The sequence below is a fragment of the Limanda limanda genome, chromosome 5 (genome assembly GCF_963576545.1).
Source record: "Limanda limanda chromosome 5, fLimLim1.1, whole genome shotgun sequence".
NCBI lineage: Eukaryota > Metazoa > Chordata > Actinopteri > Pleuronectiformes > Pleuronectidae > Limanda > Limanda limanda.
The window spans coordinates 11,991,575-12,016,173 of record NC_083640.1 but is presented as its reverse complement, the minus strand read 5'-3'; the positions used below and the strand labels follow the sequence as shown (position 1 = coordinate 12,016,173).

The 24,599-nt window shown below is 38.9% G+C and overlaps 3 protein-coding genes across 5 annotated transcripts; all 3 read right to left on the bottom strand.

The window, feature by feature from the left end:
* Positions 1 to 3,288: 3,288 nt before the first annotated feature.
* si:dkey-245n4.2 (uncharacterized) lies at positions 3,289 to 10,330 on the bottom strand. 3 transcript variants are annotated; one of them, XM_061071297.1, is made up of 6 exons: positions 10,228 to 10,330; positions 7,642 to 8,045; positions 7,333 to 7,492; positions 6,383 to 6,502; positions 5,932 to 6,022; positions 3,289 to 5,052 (listed from the first exon to the last, which is right to left on the bottom strand). In XM_061071297.1, exons 1-6 carry the CDS (start codon positions 10,265 to 10,267, stop codon positions 4,851 to 4,853), a joined length of 1,017 nt encoding a protein of 338 aa, XP_060927280.1. In that variant the 5' UTR covers positions 10,268 to 10,330; the 3' UTR covers positions 3,289 to 4,850. The 3 variants fall into 3 exon arrangements, with proteins under 3 accessions (XP_060927280.1, XP_060927282.1, XP_060927281.1); XM_061071299.1 differs by having other exon boundaries at positions 3,289 to 5,049; XM_061071298.1 differs by having other exon boundaries at positions 7,333 to 7,489.
* A 2,233-nt stretch (positions 10,331 to 12,563) lies between these two features.
* LOC133001526 (arrestin domain-containing protein 3-like) lies at positions 12,564 to 15,297 on the bottom strand. Its single transcript, XM_061071124.1, has 6 exons — positions 15,042 to 15,297; positions 14,518 to 14,575; positions 13,976 to 14,126; positions 13,456 to 13,543; positions 12,940 to 13,196; positions 12,564 to 12,701 (listed from the first exon to the last, which is right to left on the bottom strand). The coding sequence occupies exons 1-6, from the start codon at positions 15,295 to 15,297 to the stop codon at positions 12,564 to 12,566; spliced, it is 948 nt and encodes a 315-aa protein (XP_060927107.1).
* Positions 15,298 to 16,252: 955 nt separating this feature from the next.
* On the bottom strand, positions 16,253 to 21,217 carry LOC133001907 (arrestin domain-containing protein 3-like). Its single transcript, XM_061071616.1, has 6 exons — positions 20,820 to 21,217; positions 19,671 to 19,728; positions 19,406 to 19,553; positions 18,741 to 18,837; positions 17,619 to 17,875; positions 16,253 to 17,465 (listed from the first exon to the last, which is right to left on the bottom strand). The coding sequence occupies exons 1-6, from the start codon at positions 21,076 to 21,078 to the stop codon at positions 16,845 to 16,847; spliced, it is 1,440 nt and encodes a 479-aa protein (XP_060927599.1). The 5' UTR covers positions 21,079 to 21,217; the 3' UTR covers positions 16,253 to 16,844.
* Between the last annotated feature and the right edge of the window lie 3,382 nt (positions 21,218 to 24,599).

Below are 24,599 nucleotides of genomic sequence, written 5' to 3'. Positions count from 1 at the left end.
GTTGGAATGTGCCCCATGTCACAATGTTGAAGAAGGTGAAGAAAACCTCTTGGATCCGCCCCCTGATTCAGATTCGCAGGAACATTAATGAATCTTTCCTGACCGATACTGAATCCTTCCTCCAAATTTCACGATAATCCGTCCCGTAGTTTTTGGGTAATCCTGCTAACTAACAGACAAAAAACATATTTGGATAATTCCATACAGATGCACTAACATCCCGAATAACATGAACAAACCAATTTGTAGTCCAATTACTAGGAGGTGGATTAACCCTTTTGAAGTATTTGCAGCATTATAACTTTTTTGCCTATTACGCTTGGCAAATTGTCGCAAATGTAAGTTTTTCAGCATTTTTTGGTAAGACGGTTAATGTGCCTAGATTCAATTACAAAATTTGATTCATACCTACTGTTAACATTAATACTGGACCCAGCTACATCCAACAAGGACAAGAAATTAAGAAAGTTTGTGTTTGATTATTAGGTAAAACTGATACATTGCAAATGTTCATTGATGTTGATCCGGCAACACAAAAGTTTTCTATGACTTATTTTTTTGCATTGGATAAAAGATGTTGAGCAACAGAATTTCAAAACTCTGAGATTTTTGGAGGTTCAATGACTGTGATGAAGGGAGTTTTAACAAAAACAACAAATGTGCTGACAAGATGTCGGCGTGCTTCTTTCTGGAATTTGAAATTAAATTGAAGACTAGCCTTTGTACATTGCTGAGAAGGAAATGGAGAATGGTTCCAAATCTGGGGTCCTTAGAACACATCTGTTTATTGTTGCTTCTGTTCCTTCCTCTGGTCCTCTCCCCCTTTCATCCAAATCTTCAGCACTGAAATGCTGTTCACACCAGTTCAAAGTGCATTGCAGAGATTTTTTACCGTTCCCTGTTTGGAACTTGTGTTTTATACAGAGTAGTAAGATACTTTTGTGAAAGTTCATGAGTGAAAGTTGGCCACATGAATTCTGCTTTATCTGGTGCCTGTTTCATGCGGTGTAACTGGGATGCTGAGGGATGAGCAGGATATTACTGTGGTTACTTCAACCTTCAGACGACTGTTCTCCTGACAACAATATACCACAGTGACTGAGTCTCTCTCAGGCATGACAACTTCTCACAAACAAGGTAGACAGGACATTTTGGGAAGAGTAGCAAGAAAGAACAGCTCTTTCTCCAAATCGAATCAGAATCCTAAAGTCTATATTTATAATAAGGTTTATGGTTAAACCATAGACTGCATATAAGGATGGACGACATGGCAGCTCCCCAAAAGTGCAGCCCAAGCGTCTCAATTTCCACCTGCTGGCTGTCTGCAGTACAGATAATAAATCTAGCCTCTTCCATGTTAATGGAGGAGACATGTCCCAAAATAAATAGTCATCATATACAATTTCTCAAAGATGGCTTAAAACGGTGGGACCTTGCTAGTGGTTGACTTCGTCCCCGATTTCTACGGTGTACACTTTAGCTCCAAATACGCAAGATAGCAGCATTCGTATCCAGGAAACTTTATTTCAGAATAGTAGGATGTCGAGATTCATTGCCCATCTTTATTTATATTTGGGTTAGACTGTAATATCTTTGTCCTAAGGGTTTGATAATGCCAATTACATTTTTATTTTTATATAAACAGTATCAAGCTCCTAAAATCCATGTCAGTCAGTCTCCATTTTGACGGTTCTCTCTCTATAGCAGAGCACCATCTGCATAGTTCTACTTCCATAGTTTATAAAAGATTGCTATTATTTTTCTGCCATATGTTACCAATGCACAATAATGTTAATGGTTTGCTTGAATGGTTTCCTGATCTGAAGAATTCTTCGAAGGGATACTGTGAAACCAGATCCCAGTGCTCCACCAGGTATTGAGAGTGCTGAGTCAGTCGGCACACCTCTCATTCATACAGGTGTCACTCCCAACCATTTTTGCCTACCTTGCATAAAAAAAGACACGTCTGTGCACATACAGCGCACCCCGTCAATGTTTGGACGGTTTTGGCTCAGTAACCCAGCACAACAAAATTTTAAATGAATCAATGGCAGATTTTTTCAAATAATAAAAACTGGATGAGCATTTACAGTCCAATCCATTTCAAGTCTTATTCTGTGCAGGAGCAAACTGGCAGGATTGTGATTACATTTGTTCACTGGGTACAACAACAACCTCAAATTATAGAGCTGAAAATCAGTACTTTACCCCCTACTTCAAATTTGTTACAAACGCAAGTCTGGAGAGCTAAAACATGTTGGATTGTCAACTCTGCCAAGGAGGTCATGTTTTTACCCGTCTGTGTTTGCTGGTTGGTTTGTATGTTTGTCAGGACAATTACAGAAAAAATGCAAGATGGATTACCAAGGAAATTGGCTGTAGGATGCGGTTTAGGGAAAAACCCATACAACTTTGTTGTGGACATTTTCACTGACTTCCCAGGAAATAATTAATGGATCTTGCTTTAAATCGAGCACATTAATGGACCTAATATCTACAAGTGTGTAACATTTGATGGAGCTTGATTGAAATAAAAGGGACTGTTGGGCCTTGGTAAGAGAATGTCCTTTAAGGTCAATAAAATGTAAATATTTAACAAATAATGATAATTTTTAGGGGGAAAGAAAAGACTGAAAATAACCAGCTTTTTTCCTTGTATGGCATGTGGATGTGGTTTGGAAGGGCGTAGGATGCCATGTCATTTCCAGGGTGCTGTGTTCTGTTCAGTAAACTTTGTGCCCTCTCATTAGTATAAACGCTACCAGCAGGGTTTCAGCTTTAGGTCGGGTGCTACTTTCTCTTGAGAAAAACAAAATAAACAAAAAGTCTATTAAAACCACACACATGCGCTTTGGATAAAACAAACTTTTTACATGTAAAACACTGATATGTTATGTTCTTCTGGCAATGTTTGGTCCAAACAAAGATTTACTTACCATTGTTAAAATGAGGGAGAAATCAAATTAACATGCCCAACAACACGTCTCTCCCCCCTCAAGAACTGTAGAATAGCCTTTAATAGCCTCTGTTGTAAACAGACTCCTCCAGCTGGGAAGTTTCCCCGAGGAAATGCCATGTTCTATAAAACCAACGCCATCATCAACTTTAACATATCTGTGATAACTGCATCCGGTCTGACGCGGTTACTATAAACAGCAGTCGTTCCCTTAACCCTCCCTCACTTGGGATGATATTAAAACAGAGGGGCTGCTGACGCACAGCAAACACTAAAGAATGTTAACTTTACATAAAACATAATAAAACACTTAACAAAAAAGACACATCAGGTTCGTACCGTTTGACGTTTAATTAGGAAGTTCACAGCTTTAGAAAACTTTTTAGTAAAATATACCATAGTATATATAATACACGACAGAGTGAGTTCAACATACACAGGATATGTTTTCATTATCACTCCCAGGGTAACCGTGGATTTTCTTATAGAGCATTAAAGGGATAGTTCACCCAGAAAAGAAAATTCACTCACTATCTACTCACCACTGTGCTGATGGAGCGATGGAAGAAGTGTTTGAGTCCAAAAAAAACACTTTTTGAGGTTCAGGGGTTAACAGTGTTGCAGCAGAATCCATTACAATTGCAGAAATTAGTGAGCAAAGCTTAAACATAATAAACAGAAACAACACAACAAGCCTCCATACTGCTCCTGTGGTGTCTTCCTAAATGTCCGCTGATATCTTCCTATGAGGTGCAACACTGTTTACCCCTGAAACTCCAGAAGGGTTAACACTTTACCCAACCCTCCATCGGCACAGTGGTGAGTAATTAATTTAAGATTAGTGAACTATCCCATAACACATTTTTGTGCTGTTTTATCGTGTCTGAGCAGAGAATCTGCTGCTGTGTTGTTCATGTGTGAAAGGAAAACTCCGGAGAAAGTCTGGACACAACTCTGCAAGTTCATGTCTGAAAACGTTTGCTGGCAACTTCAAAGATCCAGTGTTCAGTCACTGCTCAGCCTACAAATGAAGACTTTGTAATATCGTTGAACTCTCCAGAAAAAAGCTTGTCAACAGCCATTGAGTGGAGACTGTCCATCGTGCATTACAAACATTAAATTACTAATTTAAATATAAAAAAATGTACGGTAGTTTTAAAGCAAAGTGCGTTACGAAATCGACAGTAGTGAATGTTTTACAGTGTCAGACCATTAATTAACATTTCATAGTTAAACTGTGTTCAGACTTTCTTCTGAATCATCTTCAGTTAGTAGATGACGTTCAATGATACTGAATTATGTCACAACCACTTTCACCAAACACTGTTTCTGGCAACACAACACAGTAAAGTACAGTGCAACACAACTCTAAATATACTTGTTAATCCTCATATTAAGTGCATGAAGTCTCAGCAGCCGAGGTGAGTCATATTAGATGAAATAACAACATTAAACTAAGACAACAGGATCAGATCTTTATCTAGTGGTTTGGGCCTTATGGCAAACAAAGATTAGTGTTTATTTATCAAACTAAAGACCTAAGCTATTGGTGGCTTTGTTGAGCCCTTACATGAAACTTATATTATGTCTACAAACAATATCTGAACGCTCAAACGTTTATTTTGCAGTCAGGACTCAGCATCTTTAAACAGTCAAAGCCCAGCTCAAACTCAATCTATTTCTTTTCTGGCAGCTTCTCAGCAGCTTTTATCTTCCTCTGGCATCTAAGCCTTAAAAAATGGCCTGACAACGAGCCATGAACTTTCCATTGCCCTGTATCTCTCTGATGCCAGCAGTCTGAAACCTTATTTTGCCTCTTGTTTATCAATTGTTTGTGTATATCCTGCACACATACACGCACACCATGTCCAAACCCTCACAAACAGCACAGCCTTCAGGCCTCGTACAGCGGTGTAACGGTGCCGTCCTTCCACTCGATCAGGATCTCTCCCCGATGTAAAGTGGGGGAGGAGTGGGGGAGGCGCATGGCGTGCTCAGTCAGCGGGGCCCTCTCGCTGGCCACGGGGGACCCAGGGACACTCGCCTGTGGCCTCACGTTGTACGACTTCAAGACACACACCACCTTCTTCCTCCTGCTATGGGAAGAGGAGGGAGAGGTGGTAAGTGGGTTGAGGTACAAACATTGAACTTTGCACCAGAACGCTTGGGAATGATTTGCTCAATGTTTCTCCTCCAAAAAGGTTTCCTGATGAAGCAGAGTCTTAATTCAACTATGTTTGATGTGAAAATTGAGTTTAAGACATTCTCTGTTTGAAATATTCCAACAACTTCAATTTGTATTGGTTAGGATAATTAGATGTGGGTATTGCAGTGTGTTTTATTTCATGTTTATTGTGTTTGAATTAACGAATTAATCTCAAATGTCGTCAAACTCCCAACTTGAATTAACAGAGACTGAAATAAAGACACACAACACAAAGTTAGCTATTTAAAATAACAGAACAGGGTGAGCAAAACCTTCAGTGAAACTGCTACCAGTAACCTTTGGGCTATTTTATCAGGCAAATGAAAAATGTTCATAATACTACTACTACTAGTAATATATTGTATTTAAAAAGCTGAATTAATTGTTAAAATCAACAAAAATTGAACTTTAAATCAAAACAATACAAATGAAATATAATAAATCTAAATAAGGAAATGAAATGTTATATCAATACCACTGGATAAAACATTATTCATGTAAAACATTTCCCATTTAAAACATCAATATCTGCCTTTATGTTTATACAATGCAGAAAATAACTGCATTTATGTTAACCTGTCCTTAATTCAAGTTCTTTTGTTTGTTTTCTTTCGGTATATTAAAGTTTATGGTTTTTTAATTCCCATAATAGGTATAAGCATCGCCCCCTAAAAATCCATATCGGCTGGGCTCTGATGATATGCAGAATAGTAATGTTTTCAATATAACATCTATATAAGTTAAAATGGATTGAGTGTTAAGTACTGACCTATTGGAGTAAACATTCAGGATAAGAATCACAGTCCCCAGGACCAGAGCCAAAGAGCTTAGGACCAGCATGGTTATCTTCCAGGCCATCCCTGTACATGGACATACCGTACATACAGTGTTTAAATAAACAGAATCATATACAGACCAATACATCACTCATTTTACACAACCCACATCTTTTTTTAGATAATCATTCTTCTTCATGCACTTCTTCAGGTTCTGTCACGTCTCTGAACCTGAAAATAACTGAAACTCCTTCACAAACACACCCACCGTAAACTTCACTCAGTTTCCCATTCACTCATCTCCACCTAGTGGTGTGAAAGTTACTGCATTCATACTGAATAAGGGGAATTGTTCAGACTAATATGTCAAGCTACATGCAATTTAAGAAAGTACGTCCAGCCTTAAAACTCAACCTTTTATTGATTACCATTTACCAAACTTACCATAATCCATACTGTAGAAAATCATGGTGGGATCTGCAGGGGATTTGGTGCTCTGGGGGGAATGAGTCCCATTGATAACCAGATATGTCTCTGTGACCTTGACATCCACTATACCTTCAACTGGAAGAGGAACGATAAATACACAAATTAACTAGAGGTGAGAAGGTTTGGTTTCCTCTCAGCCAGTGAATCAGCATTACTGTGACTTCACTGTGATATGGTTTTGTGAAGAACCTGGCTGTCTTCCAGGATGAGGGAAACATTTATTGGTGTAATCTATTTTATTCTGTCAGCCAGGGCAGATACAGAATACACCTGGTAACAGAGCACATGGACTTTTGGAATGGGAATAAAACATCAGGTGCATTCAGAGAAATCACAACATTCAAACCTTGAGAGTCAGCTGCTGGACAGCAACATTTTCAATGCAAGAAAAAACAGCCCAACTCCAAATCCTATTTTTCATGCTGTCCATGTTTACTTGTTTCTGCTCTGGTTTTGATTATATTTGAACAGGATTGTTTTTAAATAGTACCAGTTTCCAACTCAAAGACAACAAAATGACCTACTGTTAATTTAATTTCTAATACTGTTTTCAGATTTCAACCTAAGGAACACTAGAGACATAGCATGATAGGAAACTAGAAAGTAGGAAAATATTCTAAAATGGTTGCTAATGCTATATGTAATCAAGAGGAGCTTTAAATTTAGCAAAGCTCAAGATCTTTAGTGTTACTTTATTAAGCCATTTTCAGACATGGTTTTCCTGGGGACTGGCAGGAGAAACTCTGGAAAATGTCCACAGCAACTGACTCTGACACTTACATTCTCACACATAACCAACTAATCTGAACTTATCCAGATTTCAGTGCATGTCTGAAAGACGTTTTGGTGTCACAAAGTGTAGCAAAACAACATTCAGTATACTACTGCTACTTTTAGGTCCTTACATGGTTCAGCAGCTTCTCTGTTTTCATCGGCACTTGGAAATACCCCAGGTTCCAAAGATTTTCCCACATAGATGTGGGTTTGATCTTGGTGCTGGTTATGTTTTCTTTCTCTCCCATTGCACAATGTCTGGTTGTCAAGTGTCCGCCACCTGCTGCCCTGCTTGTAAAGATGCCAGGCACGTACAATACTTTTTAACACTTCTTCTTATGATGTAAAACAACTCTGCAATATATATCACCTCCGGAATAATTGAATTAAGGAACTTTCAGATATTTTGACATGTGTAGTAGGAACTTAAATACCATTACCTGTTTATGTTCCCGTGATAGGTACACCAAAGTGGATTGTGGAGTGGCACTGAGGTGCACTCCCCTCCCCATCAAAGTGAGGTGGCCTTTCTTGGAACAGGACCACGCCTGGCTGCTCGGCTCTCTGCCCATTTCCACTGCTGCCACTCCATCGCCAGCCCCGTCGCTTTCAAGCCCTGGAATGCAGGGCTGCAGGTGGACCCCTTCATACTGCTCTGCCGGGGCCGTCAGACACTCCCCAGTGTGGTCACTGCTGAGAGCCTGGCTCTCCGGGAGCCAGCTCCACTCCTGTACTGGTGAATGTGGGCTGCACTCCCCCAGAGACACTCTGCCTCCCCAGGTTCCGTCTTGCACCTGCAGACATTTACCTATCAGCTTGTTCTGAATCTTTAAGCTGGATGCCTCTGTGGAGGAAGTGGTACAAAATAAATTGAGTTACATTATCTAACTCAAATTAAGGACAGATTTATTCCTGTAAGAGTCTGCGAGAGATAATAGTTTAATTCTTTTTTTTTTTTTACAACTTTATTTATCATTTATCCATATTGAAAACAGTGACATCGTTAGTTAGGCATTTCTTACAAAAGTTGTGCACCCGCCCCCCACCCCCCAACCAGGTGGCATCCCCACAAACATATCCACAAAAACACTCACGTATCACACTGACAGACAGAGCACCAAAAGAAGAAAGCAAATATAGACAAATACAAAAAAGAGACAGGCCAAAGAAAAAAAAAAAAAAAAAAGACTCCAACCAATCTGTGTTGATCATTATGGTCATAACACCAACATTCTGGACCTTTAACATAACATGGACCTTATTTTACAAAATAAATACATACTTAATAAGAACAAGGATTCAGGCAAAAGGCAAGCTCTTGATATGTGTCATGAACTGTGACCAGGTTCTGTCGTATTAAACCTCCGACCCGTGTACTGTATCTCTAATTTTTTCCAGAGCCAATCCCAACACCACCTCTCTAATCCAATGAACATAGGCAGGAGGATTCTTCCCCTTCCAATTCAGCAGAATCAGACATCGGGCATGCAACGATGCAAAGGCAATTGCATTTTTGTGGAGACGGGACAGCTTTAGCTCATCCCTTACTACACCAAAGATAGCTATCAAAGGGTCAGGCTGCAGTGTTTTGCCAGGTATTGCTGAGAGTGATTGGAAGACTGAGGACCAGAAGCCGTGCAATGATGGACATGACCAAAACATGTGTCAGGAGAATATTGACATCTAGGACAGTTTGGTGCAACATTAGGGTATAATTTAGACAGTCTGTCGTTAGAATAATGCAACCTGAATAGTTTAATTCTTAAATATAATTTAAAATTCACTGTAACTGTGTCTCAATTTAGGGGCTGTATCCCTCGGAGGACACGGTCTACACAACCCATGAAGATCACCTCTTTTGAGGGGCGCATAGACCGCAAAGGCCAAACTGAAATGAGAAAGTTTACGTGATCGGAGTCACCAGCTTATCGCATCCGTTTTGCTGTTGCCTGGTTCGCAATTTGGCGACGACAAGAAGGTTTTAATACCCCAACACATGTACAGTTAGTTGTCCGGTTGTGTTGTGTGACACCTTGACACTTGGCTGGTGCCATCACCTCTATGAAAATCTGTTTGTCACCGAAGCACAATGAATCCTGGGACAGTTTGGGCTGAGAAGGATCCCCGCCTTTGTTTCTCAAGATGAAAGGAAGCATTTAGAGGACCCTTCCAAATGGGACAGGCTTGTCGCGCCGCTGTGATGCAATCGGTATTCAAATGTAGCCTCCAAAGAATGCAGCCCCTGAATTGAGACACAGCTTGAAGTACATCTGCTGAATTTGACCTAATGTCAGATAAGTTTATAGCTGAACTTCTCAAATGAAATTCCCAGCCAGGAGCCCCTAATATGATATATACAAATATATGTATAGAAATTCATTTGTGTCCCCTGGAATAATTTCGTATTTTTTTTACCTTCTAACTTAGGTATAAAAAACTCCACAGAAAAAAATAAGACATGAATTAAAAATATTCCCACAGTGTCCAGATATCACATATATATCATGAACATATTAATAGATGAATCTGGAAACTTTGGCTTGAGAACCTTTGCTCTAGAGATGGTCGCAGCAACGTAAGAAAGCCAAACCAGACTCCATTAAAAAATATAGGAATTCAATTTTCCTTTGTCTCTTAGCAGAGCTGTATCTAAAAATATGACTTCAAATCTTTTGCAAGTTGGTGTCTTACCTGCTTTGCTTTAATCGGCATAAAACTGAGACAGCATATTGATATAGATACAATCTCAATTGATTTTAAGAAGCTTATATTTAGCAATAATTCTTCTGGTGAGATGAAGGCAGTTAAAATCTGGACGGACAAAGTTTGTTGTTTACTCACATTAACGTAAACAACCAATACATATTGATTCAAGTGCTCAGCCCCGCAGTAGTATAGACTTGTGCAGTCTCTTGGATAAAATCCCCTCACAGGACATTTACATGAAGAGTTTCCTCGGGCATTCAAACCAGCCGAAGTTCAATTTGCCAGGTGACTCAGAACAAGTTCAAACTTTGCACTCTTACTTGCGAGAAGGATCAAAACCAGCAGAGAAGCGCGCAGCATCTTCGATCCTTCGAAGTCCAGAGTCTTCCGGGAGGAATTCTGCCTGAATCTGCACGCAACTGCGACAAGTGGAAGGGGGCGTGGCCACAAACTCACGGAACTTCCCTGTGTGTATCCATCACATGGTCCGAGGAGGCGGGACCAGGCGTCAATGACATAAATCTTTACTAGAGAAATAACTCCAAGGAGGAAAAGTTTTTAGGGGCCAGACTAAATTAAAGCAGGATTTTTTTATTCCCTTTTGCGTTTGGAGAATAAAGTTGAGATCAGTGTTTTGAAGAGAATCCCCAGTGTTGTTTCTCTGCTTGAAGAGAAACTGTGTGAATGTCCTTGCCACCGAAACGGATTTGGTAGTACAATTTCACCAGATCTTCCACATAAGATGTTTTTGTACGTTGGCACAATATATAACAAGAGTTAGTATTCTGGTATGCATTCTTAAAAACGTGACAATATTTCAATTTAAGATGTCATTGTGACTTATTTCTTGACAATTCAACTTTATTTGTGACATTTTGACTTCATCGTTGATGTTTTTACTTTTCTTCTTTTTACCTGATAATTTTTAGGACTTAACCTGCTTTACTCAACTTATTTTTCGACATTGCCACTTTCTTCCTTACTATCAAAATCCTCAACAAGAAAATTACTCTGATTTTGTTCGACTTCATTCCCGACATTTCAACTTTTTTCTACACTCTTTGACTTTTCTCTGAACACTTCAACTTGAATCTCAAAATGCAATCATTTATTCTCTTCAAATTTTGTTTTCGTATGGCCCTAGACTCAATCTGTTGCCTTTGCTTTATTGAATTAATTAAAACCCTTAGTGATGTTTTTGATTCATGTTTTTAAAAGTTCCTCTCTTGCCTGTTGCTTTTCTTCACCAGCAAGTAGTTTGTCATCACAGTCCTTTTGATATGGGCAAAAGTCCCCATGGGCTTGGGGGAATTTGTTAACATTTTTTCATATGATGCTTACTCAGGAAAACAGGAGTTTCACATATCACCCCCAACCCAAACATACTCCTTGTTTATCACTATGGCGTCAAGAAAGTGTTTACTACCAGTGTGCTTCAACTCCATGGACTATCAATTAGAATTACAGGTCATAAATCTGTTCTAAGGAGGAAAACAGTGTTCCAAGCTGAATAGGATCGTCCACTCGTTACTGTGAGAAACGGGACAGCTTTGGGGGCCTGCGTGGTCACATGATGTTTTTCTCTATCAGGATGCTGCTCAAAGAATGTGAACGACCCATGGTCAAAATAAATATACTTAGTAGACTTGGAAGAGGTAGGGTCAAACTGTACCCTCGAACAAAGTGCCTGGATAGTGGCCACTTTATTTACAACATGAGGTTTTCTTTGCAGATCCACCTCGGTCAACATTTAGCATATAGAGGAAAACTAGTTGAGTTAAAGGGGACAAAGTAATTGTTGTTTAGTGTTTCAACGGGAACAGAAGTTGTGTAACTTATTAACAAAAAAACAACATCTCTGTATATGCAATCATTTCCTGTTGTAAAGACCCAACTTGTACAGTAGTTTATTACACAATACCCTGTACAAATACAAATAATTTGCATTATTGGGGATGCAGTAATCACACTTACATTAATACCTGAACAACTTCCATCCAAATTAGCAATGAAACAATGTGCAAAGCTGCAAATATCTTTTATGAGCTCTAATGATTAACAACATGAGGCTTGGTTGTATGGTGAGCTGCACTGACTTTACCTAGAGAGTAAATCTATATTTATATAATATTTAAACTGTATCGGTTTCTAACAGTTCCCATTTTGCCTGCAATGCTTATGTTGTGTCTGCAACATGTCAGGTTCAGTTTGCCTATGAAAACCATATCCATTAGTTTTTATAGGAGAACATAAGATGAGTGAAAGGGGACCAATTAAGTTGTGCATGAATAAATGAAGATCAAAATTAAAAGTTAAGGACCAAGTGACAATATCTAGGTTGTTCGCTCATCAGTCCCCAAACCAAATGAGTCCGCCCCTGTGAACTTTCGAGAGACTTATGTTCCCTCTTTACTCTACTTTTCTCCCTGAGTTTTAGTTTTCTGGATTCCCTGAGTTCTAATTGCCAGTAAATGATTACTCTGATTATTACTATTCTGAAGGAGCAGTAAAGGACAGTTGTATCTCAGAATGAGCAACATCATCAGAGGAAGGACGCTGAGAAAAACTGTATGGAGGGGCATAGTTGTGTGGCCACTGATTGTTATTACGTCCATGTATCATTTTCAGCAGGTAAAGCAGAGGGAGGGAGGTGGCTTTAGCTCGGGCCCCCGGAGGCACCAGCGTGGTTCGTCTCCACAGCCTCTTCAAGCACTGCGTTACACACGGAAGAGGGAACGATGACCAGTGGAAACTCTACCTCTGGGTCTTTAGCAAAGCTGATGTCCAAATACACCTGGGAAATGGAAAACATAATGTACAACACTTAGGAGTTGAGTCTGTCTACAGTGGGAACAAAAATCTTGTTTGAGCTCATTGGCACATACAGTAAACATAAGCACTGTCTGTTATAATGGTGACCATGTTAATACGTTTATTATTATATATACAAGTTTTATTTTAATATATCTAACCGCCACTATTTACAAACAATAAACAATTTATATATGGATTTATGTTACACGACAACATACCTTGAGGTAATATCGAACTGAGACAAGCTTACAGTTCGCGAGGGTGTAGATGGCATCATCAGGAATCTTCAACTGGTAGGTGACCATTTCTTGTGATTTCTTATTGATTTTTTTCCCAATAATTTTGCACAGATTTGTGACACAAGTTTTAGTGGAGAATTTGGTGCTGTACTCTGTGTTCTGCTGTAAAATTACTTTGGGCTTCAATCGTTTGGAAGAGGGGTTGTGGATATCGACAGAAACTGACACAGTGTCACCTAAAAAAAAAAAAGATAACATCTGAATATTATAGTTTCAGAATAATGTCAAAACGCGCATGATTGAATTATGGGTTTTTAGACATTGATGTAGAATGCTTGTACACGTATACATCATTTATTTTACATGTGATAATTAACAATGACAACTAAACAATTTCCATCGGACTTGCTGCAAATATCTGATATCATTGCTAATGATATAAGATTTCATGACTTGCATTGACATTCGGTTGCAAGTGAGTTGGAGTGACTTTACCTGGAGAGTTAATCAGTCTGTCGACGATTGCAAGCATTTTGACCGTTCTCCTCGAAAAAAAACCCACGTCTGTGTTCACTGAACCGTACTGTGGATACGAGAAGAACATAACAAACAGTTATTTTCATCAAGTTTTATGACCCTGTGGTGGTAACAGATATCTTCGTCCCAAATAGCAAAACAGTTTTGGCCCATATTTGACCCACACTGTCATCTGGCCCGCAAAGATAACAATTGGATGTTCTGCCGCCAGATCAACGTCACAAGTAAGCCATAGCAATACAGCATGTCAACCAAAGAGGCCAAAGGCGATTATATAACATAACTATAATTTCTGTAGTATGTACTTTACTTTCTCATCATAATAAAAATTGAATTGTTGTCTTTCCTTCAACCCCTCAAGTTGTTTATTTAGTGTGAGCTCTTATCTTAGAGATTTTCCTTTTTAGCAGCTAAGCTTAAAAGAACGCCAAATAGACAAATGGTGTATAAAATGTAGCCGATCAAGTGTCCCACTTACCATTGAGACTTGGTCAAGGTGTTGGAGCGACTTTGAAAAAACGTTGATCTCGCATTTTAGTCTTAAAGGCCAGTGCCAGGACCTGGACAGCTTAGCCTCGAGCTTGTAAACAATCTTTCCATAACGCCCCTTGAACGATGATGGCAGATCCCTGTAAGAAAGAGCATACAATAACTATGTGTCGTCGGACAGTAATTATCTGACTATTGACCTCATTCTTCATTCTGAATAAGACATGATTTTAAATGATGTTTACATGAATAGCTTATATAATACATTCATATTCCTGCTGACATGAGACAGAGCACAGTCTGATTGGGACATTGAGCATTTTTGGTACTAAGGTAGACATCCTCCACAAGTCTTAATTTGAATATTGTTTATTCTGAGAATGACCTAATTTGGGTTAAGATAATCAGAAAACGTTGCCTTGATGGCTGTGTCTATAATCCATATTATTCTCTCAATCAAGTTAAAATCTGAACATTCCTGTCCACGAATAAACATATTCAATGACACATTATTCAGACAGTCCTACTCACCCCAGGGGGATTGTAAGGCTGAACTCCAAGTGATTGACTCCTCGGGGAAGTACAGTGTCTTCAAAAAGAAGTTGGAATTAACACAAATCAGTAATCTGATGAACAGACAATGCAAAGATGCTCAGTTACCACATTTAAACATTGATGCAGTGGCCTATAAAAATATAATACAATCAATCAATTTGACCATGCTAGTAACAATCACTCTTTTATGCTAAGAATGTGCAATATCTATAATTATCATGAAGGTTGTAATTCAAGGAAATAACAAATACTTGTTAAGCAGTAAAACATTTTACAAATGTTAGGTACAACATTAAAACCAATTATGTGTTATAACTCCCCACTGTGCTTGCACAATGCATAGCTCATAAATCGATATAGGCATATATGGAACTTATTGAATAAATGTTTATTGTGCTGTCATTGTTTTATTACCCGGTATATTTTTGCTGAATGTAAATCATGTTTAAATGTTAAGATCCAATAGCAAATTAGAGTGGCTGTAGTTTAATTATATTTACCTTTGGAAGTTTCTGAGACCAGATATCGTTTCACTTCGAGATATCTCTTGGTCGCGCGATGAATTTCCACACTCTCTCCGTCTCCCTCTATCCAGCGGACGCACGCGCCCCCTTTGGCTTTGAGGGAGAGGCTCTTGACCTTGGTGTCTTTAGTCAAAGTCACATTCACTGTGCCTGTGATGGTGTCGCCCTCAGAGAAGAAGATCTCTGGGTTGAGAGCTTCATATGAAAAAGTGAAGTCCTTTATCGGAGACATTTGTCACAGTACGCAGCACTGGGTCATTACGTCCTGCTACAACACTCACAGGCTTTTTGTTTCTGTAGGCAGGTCACATCTGGCTCCGTCCCATCACTGAGGTTGACCCACATCTGTGCAACTGGGTGCTGGGGTTGATTCCTCTTTCTGTAGCCACAATACCAGACCGCAGAAGTTTCCTGTCTGCTGTCTGTTATGTTTCTTGTTTACCACAATGTACAAAAACCTTCCTTTTTAACTATTCGTTGTTGCACTCTGTGTGATGATGCTGAGTGCGTAACCCTCTGCAGAGCTTACAAATAAAACTCAAAGACAACTCCGGTCTGAGAAACTCTTATTTCACATCTCGAGATAAATGTCCACTTCAGTTGCTACGTGAACTTTAAGTTTAAGAGAACCATGATTTGAACAACTAAATGTGAAGTGAAATTTAAAATAACTTATAGAATAAGGAATAGAGAAAGAAATGGGATTTTCCTTAGAAGGGCTAAATCTAACAAACTCACAGGATGTCCTAGTTTATAAGATAAAAAGATGAGAAAATATGAGCTTAAAATGATCCTGGGAATTTACACAGCAGAAGATAGTCAAAAAAGAGGTAAAAATAGAACACCCACAAACAGATATATAAAGATCTGTGCATAGTAGTGAGTTTATGTATATGATTATGTGCATATGTTAAAATGATAATAGTGTACTGCAGTAACTGTAGATTCCTTTAATTCATTTGACATTTTAAAACGATGACTCCCACTTTATGTATTTTTGTCCAGTTTTTATAATTTTTGGTAATGCACTAGTACTCCTCCTTTTTTCCTCCTCTCATTTCTACAATTACTGTATGCCAGACTGGCCTTCAGAAATAACAAGGGTATTCAAACCATCCATCGATCCTTATAAGATCAGAAGATGTATTCTACTTTGTGGCTGAGTTTAAACAATGTGAGACACAGTGAAACATTTCCATAACAGGTGTTTATTCAAATCAGTCAGAACACTTTGTTAGTATAACAACAAATTAGATTTGCGAAGGAGTGTGTAGTGACCAAAGTCATCGTCTCATACAAAACTCAACAGACTGTAAAATAACTGCAAAATATAAATTTGTCCTCTTAAAACGTTTGTTTTTTTTGACACATAAAAACATTGTGAAAATTGTTTTTTTCAGACCTCAATGCAGATTAATGAGGTAGAAAAAAATATAAGGCTGAAAAAATCATCAGTTCCAGGACACTTGAGTTGAACAAGGCACGTATAAAACACTGTGTACCCTGATGACTGAGGTTTGAGTACCAGCCACCACCAACCTAATAATTCACCAGACAAACAAAACTCTTACATACGAAGAAAAAGTATTATTTTTGCCTACATGCAAACAAAATTATAATGCACAAATATGCCCCTTTCATTTGAAATGATTTCATCTTCAACAAGTACAACACTAATAACTTAGCAGAGATGTATAGGTAATCTGATTTCACATGGTTAACTATTGGCATTTAAATTTATACTCAATCAACTGATCCAGTCATTAAGGATCCCTTTGATTATTTTGCATTCGAATTTCCAGTAGCAGAAGGCGGGAACAGGAGGGAATATGATGGAGGAGGTTCATCCCCCTGAGACAGGAAGTCTACATTCATCATCAGCGAAGAAGACAGAGAGTTGTATGTAGGAGCAGGTGCGGACATGTTAAAAGACGGAGAAGGCGATGGATTGATCGCTGGTGCAGAGGGGGGTGGATGAAATGTTGGGGCTGAAGGCGGAGGGTGAAGCACAGGCGTCGATGAAGAGGATGTAGACGGAGATCCATATTGAGCTTGTGGCTGAGGCACTGGGTTATTGTAGCCCCCACTCATGTATGGCGGCTGAGCAGGGTACGCATTGGTTGGGAAAGCGTACATTGGTGGTGGGTTAACTGAGTACGCAGGTTGTGGCACTGAGTACCTTTGAGCTCCTGGGTAACCGCCTGAGTTTGGGGAAGCAGGATATGGACCCAAAGATGCCGTTGGGGGAGGGAAGTCACTAATACTCGGGCCACCAGTTGCTTCAGCTAGATAGGGACTCGCAGTAACACCAGGCTGAAGACCAGGACGGAAGTGAACAGGAAGAATGACCACCGGGAGCAGGACCTTGGGATCAAAAGCAAAGCTGATATCCAAATAGACCTGAAAAAAAAATATGCATTATTATCACATGATGACACACTTGAAACATCCGGCAGTCACAACAAAATTGGAAAATCTTTAAAAAAATTCCCTTTGAAATATCTCAGAAGTAAAAATACTAGCATTAGGATTCACAGTTCAAACATGCCATACCTTGAAGTGGTATTCCACTGCGATTATGTCACAATTCTGGATTGTCTGCATCTGACCAGGAGGAATCGTTATCGCACACTGGACCTCCTTCTGTGTTTGGGCTTTAATGCTGCTGTCAGCCACTTTGTGGATAACGTGGCTTTCATGTTTGGTATTACCGCTGGCACGGTACACCACATCCTGGATAAAACTGAATTTGGGACTCATGTCAGAGGATGAGGAGTTGTTGATCTGTGCGACAATCATCACTGTTTCACCTAGGAGGTAAACAACATGACATTGGAAATTAGTTTTCACTTCATTTGATTCAGTAGCCACACTCAGAAACAAATGTGAATGCAAGAAATGCAAAGACAACCTGAAAGGAAAAAGATGAGACTGTTTTTTAAATAAACCGAAATTTAAATATATTGACTTTTGATTAAACAAAAATGACATTAAAACTTCCGCCTCCATTTCTGAAAACGTTAATATTCCCAACTGTGTCATTTTTTCCCTGTCATTATGGCTTTACCTTGCCAGCATTGCGATACATAAATGATAGCTTTCTAAATTGTTATCCTCCGTTCTTCTACACACCAACAGTAATGTTAATATTAACGTCAATATTGCTGTTGCCCTGCAGCTGCGTTCTCACAACCTAACCACATGAGCATCTAGGAACCACCTACACAACTTTCCAAATTGTACTGAGCCTCATTCGAAGGCCTTTTTTGTGTGTGATTTGAACCACAATGTTTGTCAGTAAACACACCATGGTCTCTAAAGTGTGACCTGAATTTCAACCAACTATTTATTTATCGCTTTACTGGAAACCGTCATGGACCACAGACCATGTTCATAAGGGACATATTAACTTGTTAAGATCAGAGGTGTCGTTGGCTATAAACACCTGCGATGACATGTCAAAATGTCAGTCATGAAACACGACTGTACAGTACATACAAAGTCAAAAGATAACTCTCATCTATGTCATTGTTATTACTTCATGTTGAGTTAAGGTTCTTATTTTGGCAGTGACAACCATCACTGCCAAACTAAGAAAATTAAGCTCTCCAGTATCCTCCTTCAGCAGGAGATCTCCTTCCAAGACCTTTAAAGTTTAAAGGGAAATGTTATTACCTGGAGCATAAGCTCTTCTGTCAATACCCACGTCCATGTGTACTTGTCCGGATGAGAACAGCCCCATCTCTTTTTTCACTGAACCAACTTGGGGTGTCTAGAATGCAATTAACAGCATAAAGAATTACTTTTGATACATCTTCATTAATTAGACATTGCAATGCATGTGTTAAGTGTTGCAGTTATAGGACAGGACTAGATACCTCGGTCCTTACGGCCTGCAAGTGAGTACCATTGCACTCCCCTTGGAATTTCATTGCTTTCTAAAGAGCAGGTCATTGAGAGCACTTTTCAAAAGAATAACCTTCTACTGAAATGAAAAATTCCATAAACTTCAGGAGTACAAATTGAAATTTGTAGTTATTTTTTACAGAGGACGTGCTTTTGTTGCTTTAACATGCTTACATTTCAATCTGTTGGTACAGAGATTTCTGAACTGGCCTTACAATGATCTGTGCTACGACGTAGAATGGCAGATGATTACCACCACCAGGGAGGTCATTTTGTCTGTTTGTCTTTCGCAAGTTTAAGCTAAAATTACTAAACCAGTTTTCTTGAAACTTAATGAAAGATGGACTGAGAGAGAACCCATCAACGTTTGGAGTGGATTCGATTAAGGGAGCATATCAGAGATGTGTACACCTATGGTTTGATATTTTACCCACCATCAGAGAGTGAATGTCCGGATAGGCCTTGGAGACAAATTTGAGCTCCTCTTCTACAGTGCGGTCCAGCTTCCAACTCCTGGCCAGTGCAGCTTCCAGCTTGTAAATGATCTTTCCATGACTTCCTCTGAAGCTTGAAGGCATACTTCTGTATCGGACAACAAGCGGATAAATGACTTGTCAGTTTAGGCGATGTGCAGATGCAGGCTTTTTTTAATTTGAAATACAGACATTTTGTCTCAGTAGATTGACTAACTGTACTTACCCTTCTGGTATTTTAAAGCTAAATTTATAGACATGGACCCCTTTGGGAATAACCGTTTCTGAAAGGGAAAGGATGTTGGTGTTAGTACTGACAGTATTCAAAAACAGTGATTGGAGGAGAGTAACAAAGTACTTCTACTCATAGTTCAATGAGTAGAAGTACTTTGCCTGTTTCCCTGCCTGCTTGCAATGTTTTGCTTACTCACTTCCGGAAAATGTGAGGTAATTCATCCAAACATATTCCAGTACAGTTTACACAGTGTAGACCTAATGTTTTTTATAGATTTATAGAATTGTATTTGACTTTTCTTACATTAAGCTCTTTTTACTTAGTTTTATCCTTTATGCTCTAATTGCACTGCTGAGCTGAGCTGTCCTCCACTTGTAGCACTTTTCATTGTACTGTGTGTGATCTTACATAAAACCTGAATCTTGCACTTTGTTTTTACTTTAAAATCGTATCTTATTGTAATATTTGTCATTGTACTAATGTGACGGATTAATGTGACATATTCTATATTACTATATTATACTACAATATATTATTTATACTTTGTAAAATCTATACTATACTATATAGCTATCCAATACTATATACCCTTATACATTATAACATATATAAAACTAATCCAAAAAAGGGAATGGCCATGTTGCACAACGGGCAGCTTTAGTTTTTAGTTATTTTTCCTGAAAACTGATCAACAATCTTTGAATGTGGGAATCAACTTGTTGTGGATGATGTGATAAAGAAAAATCCTGTACGGTTTACATCCCTACATCTGAAACCTTCCCCTTTATGTAATTGCCCAACAATATTTCATCATGGCATATTTGTCGTAAAACGAATGGGACAGATTGGTAACTTTGCACTGTCATGAAATAAACTAAAACCTGAAGAACAGCTACGTTTGCACATACATGGCACAGTAATAATATCCTATACTATATAGTCTGTATTAATATACTGTACTACACTATCGTTGTATAGTTTACGTTGTAAAATATGTGAAGATATCCAGGAAGGGAGGGGCTTCGTGTTTTGGAACATGTGAATGAACTTTTTCTGGATATTGTGATAAAGAAAACCGGATACACTCAGGAACCCTGCAGGGTGTCAGCTCTTATTATGTGTATAATAATAAGATTGAACCTTTGGCGTCCTGGCCTCCGATCAGGAACTCCTTGAGTTTGAAGTATCTATTGCTCGCACGGTAGGTCCGGTTCCTGTCGCCGGTCTTCTTGGACCAGCGGACCTCGGCGTCCCCCTTCGCTTTGACATGGAGGCTCTGGGCTGAGATCTCCTTCACCAGCACCAGAGTCACTTTCCCAGTCACCGTGTCCCCCTCAGAGAAGGTCCCGCTCTCATTCAGCGCGACGTAGGTCAGCTCGAAGCTCTGCACGGAAGGCATCGTGGTGGGTGGACCGCGGGGGAAACGAGACCGAGTGGGTCAAGTGGCTTCAAAACAAACATGAGATGGACCCAGTGGCTGGTTGGAGACCCTTTATTCCACAGTTTGTTGTTTTCTCATAACGGCAGCCATGATTGATCCGGTGGTGGTGGTGGTGGTGGGACAGGACCTACAGGACACGCCCTGGGAGAGTCCTGATCGCAGACCTCTACTGCCATCCACCGTACTGGAGAAAACTGAGTCTGCACCAGTGGAGACCACCAAGATCACAACATAACCAGTACCGGGGGGACCCGGGAGACCCCGACTCGGTTTTCCTTTGTTTGGCTGACCCTCACACTCTACCCCCAATCTAACCAATCAAGCAGGGTGGGAGGCGGGTCTTCTTCCACCACAGGCACTCACTAATTCACATAAATAGTTATTACGGTTATCACCACCTGTATAAGTTCTGTATAACCAATGAAAACAAACAGACTCACATTAAAAGTTGTCACAATAATATTATTGTTAACAATGGAATGATGTTATTATTAATATTATTATTATTGATAACAATAATAATATATTTTATTTTTTACAGCGCCTTTCAATGGACATGACATCATCATAACTTGAAAGCAGTTTTGAATAGTTATATCTAACTAATCTATATCCCTCCATTTGTTTAGGTGTTTAACAAATGTATAAGTAAAATGTAAATTCTGTATTACAAATGATATGTAATGTAGAATTCATGGGTTTTTGACACACTTAGTTAACCATTGTATCCATTAAAGGCCTTTTTGGATACGATTGAAGGATTATTCAGCTGAATGCAATCTAATATTTGTGTGAAATTTTGAATACATAAATGTTATTACATATTTTAAAGATGGGACTCATAACATTAACTATATCATAAACCCTAATGATTCAATTCCACGTCTGTAAATGCAAAATGGAAATCAATTTCCCCAATTTCACAGGATTTATATGCAAATTTATAATAATACAATCTTCTGAGATAAATAAAACTGCAGGATGAGACAGTTTCAGGTCAAAACGGGTCAAAGGTCAGCGGCTATTACTTCCTTCGTGGCACAGGTGGTGTCCGTGATCACCTGGAGTTTGGTAAATCACATCCACCTGTTCTATTTGAATCAGTAATATCATGTGTGGAACCTGTTTGTAGTTACTAACTGCCACAGTTCATTTTTCCTGCTTGGTTTGTTTGGTAACCTAGTGGTAATAATTAGAGGAAAACAGGATCTTAATAAGTAAAGATTTGAAGTTCATTTTTGCGTGCGTGTGTGTGTGTGTGTGTGTGTGTGTGTGTGTGTGTGTTGGATAGACACGCGTCAACAGTGGCAGTTAGTTCGAATCTATTGTTATTAAGTTTGTTGTGTGGCCATGTAGTGTTCCTAATGTTCTGTTGGATGTGTTAATATCTAAATTCAGTTTTTGTAAACCCTAATGCGCAGCCACCCCACCTGCTGGTGGAACATTGTAATTGGCGTCACAGTGAGAAAGACAGGTGTTGGACTACACAATTGTGTAGGACAACAACTTTATTCCAAAAGTCTGAGTGTGAATTAAAACAGTCAGAGTTGTCTGCTACATCACTGGTTGTGTTGCATTTGCTTGTGTTGCTGCAGAGCTCTGCAAATAACTTCTGTTAATGGATGTGTATGAGAATTTGCTTTGTCTCATATGCTGTGTAGTTACTTATTGTTATGCACCTGTCTGAATGTTAGTCTGTTTTTATTGCATGTGTTGACTACAACAAGTCATTCATTTTAAAAATGAAAAGAAACCATTTTGGAGCCTTGGTACGCCACTCATTTTAGTTGGAAGTGTTTTATGGTTGAGCATTTTCCAAGACTTACCACAATGTAAATATAATTGACAATCTCATATAATTTATGAATCGCTGTGATAGTATTGGGTGTGCAAGTTTAAAACAGTGGTTAACCAGTTATATGTGAGGACTCTTAAAGTAATCTACTCATCCCTTAGTTCCAAACTAAATAGCTTTCAGATATTTATAATAATAATAATAATATAAATGTCCTGTTTATCAATGCTTTCCTTTCCCTATGAATTTCTTAAGTTTAAGGAGGACAGGAACAGCAATGAAGTCTGGTTAGCTGACTGATCCACAGAGGCAAAATGAAATGATAGCATTCCTTACATAGGAATTTTTGCCCCTCATTGATTTTTTAAATCTAAATACTACTAATAAATACTAATTTTTCAATGCTGTCGTAGTGATTGCACATAGAACATTTGAGAACAGGCTGGATATATTTTGACTGATAAATTAGGATGTGATTTAACAGGACATAAATGTCTTACAGATGGGATGGCTCTCTGGAAACTGCCTGTTGGGACTGTAGCTTCTCTGTCACTGCCCCCTGCTGGTGCCTCCTGGTCTGCTCAGCTTTCCAGGTGAATGAAACTCTTTACACGACCCAAACCCACAATATCTACCATTAAATCTTGGCATTTGTCACAGCTAAAATAAATCACCCATATCAACACTCTCTTTATATATATTGTTGCTGAAAAACCAATTTGGAAAGTAAATACACACACTAATACAGGAGTCGACAAACTGGTTCTTACTGTTCAAATACAACTCAGTGATATTGAGTTAGTGCCCTTCTAAAACGCCTCTTGTTGCTTTCAAAGTTTCCCCAAGATTAAATAAAGGTTAACTAATCTCAGTCAGCTGGTGTGCTGTCAACACAAGGTGCTATGGCGACGGTTACCCTGCCAATGTGGTGTGTGCAACAATTGGAGGAGAAGGAAAATGGAGTCATGGCCACATAAAAACCAGAGCACTGTGAGAAAATGAAGGGAAACAAAGGAGACGGAGAAAAGAAAAGTTTCTGTCCTTTCACTTTGGATCAGGTTAGTTCGTGGGAGTCATTTTGCTACTCGTGTTTCTGCCTTTTTTGTCTTGTATTCGTGTTTTTCTGTCAAACAAAGATAAAACCAAAACTGGTTTATATGGCTTTTATTTGATGGTGATGTATTTGTTATGGTGGCAAGTAAAATTCACAATGATTCAATTTTTGAGTGGAACAACTGTGATAAGTTTTGACAAGAAATATGTAACAGTGCTAATAATGTGTCTGTATTGTCACCTAAAGTAATTATAAATGCTAGTGTAAAAACTTCCACTACAAAGCTCAGTATTTAAGTGAATAAATGGATGTCCTCCTTCTGAGAATAAGTGTTTTGCCGTAAATGTCACAAGTCAGAGGATGACGCATACGTGACAGGATCAGCACAAAAACAAAACCTCAAGCTTCTTGAGCTCTGCAGAAATCAAACAGCGCAATAAATGCGGAGATGTCCTATATGTGTCCAGAATTCTTTTGTAAAAATCGATAGGAGAATTTGTGCAGCAGATGTCCAGGGGAGAAAGTAACTGCTTTACCAATGGCACAGCACAATTTGTGGTGTATAATGGACTAAGGTTGTGGCCTTTGATTTCTCAAAAAATCTGGTAAAGGAGTCTTGTAAAGCCAGGC

Coding starts and splice junctions, on each gene's coding strand:
- LOC133001907 (XM_061071616.1), bottom strand. CDS start 21,078: ATGCCTTCCGTGCAGAGCTTCGAGCTGACCTACGTCGCGCTGAATGAG. Junction 18,838..19,405: donor CGGACATTCACTCTCTGATG/GTGGGTAAAATA, acceptor ATTGCATTCTAG/ACACCCCAAGTTGGTTCAGT. Junction 17,876..18,740: donor CAGAAGAGCTTATGCTCCAG/GTAATAACATTT, acceptor TTTACCTCCTAG/GTGAAACAGTGATGATTGTC.
- si:dkey-245n4.2 (XM_061071297.1), bottom strand. CDS start 10,267: ATGCTGCGCGCTTCTCTGCTGGTTTTGATCCTTCTCGCAA. Junction 8,046..10,227: donor GGTTTTGATCCTTCTCGCAA/GTAAGAGTGCAA, acceptor CTTCCTCCACAG/AGGCATCCAGCTTAAAGATT. Junction 6,023..6,382: donor TTTCTACAGTATGGATTATG/GTAAGTTTGGTA, acceptor GTCCATGTACAG/GGATGGCCTGGAAGATAACC.
- LOC133001526 (XM_061071124.1), bottom strand. CDS start 15,297: ATGTCTCCGATAAAGGACTTCACTTTTTCATATGAAGCTCTCAACCCA. Junction 14,127..14,517: donor AGCCTTACAATCCCCCTGGG/GTGAGTAGGACT, acceptor TCTTTCTTACAG/GGATCTGCCATCATCGTTCA. Junction 13,544..13,975: donor ACCTTGACCAAGTCTCAATG/GTAAGTGGGACA, acceptor TCGTATCCACAG/TACGGTTCAGTGAACACAGA.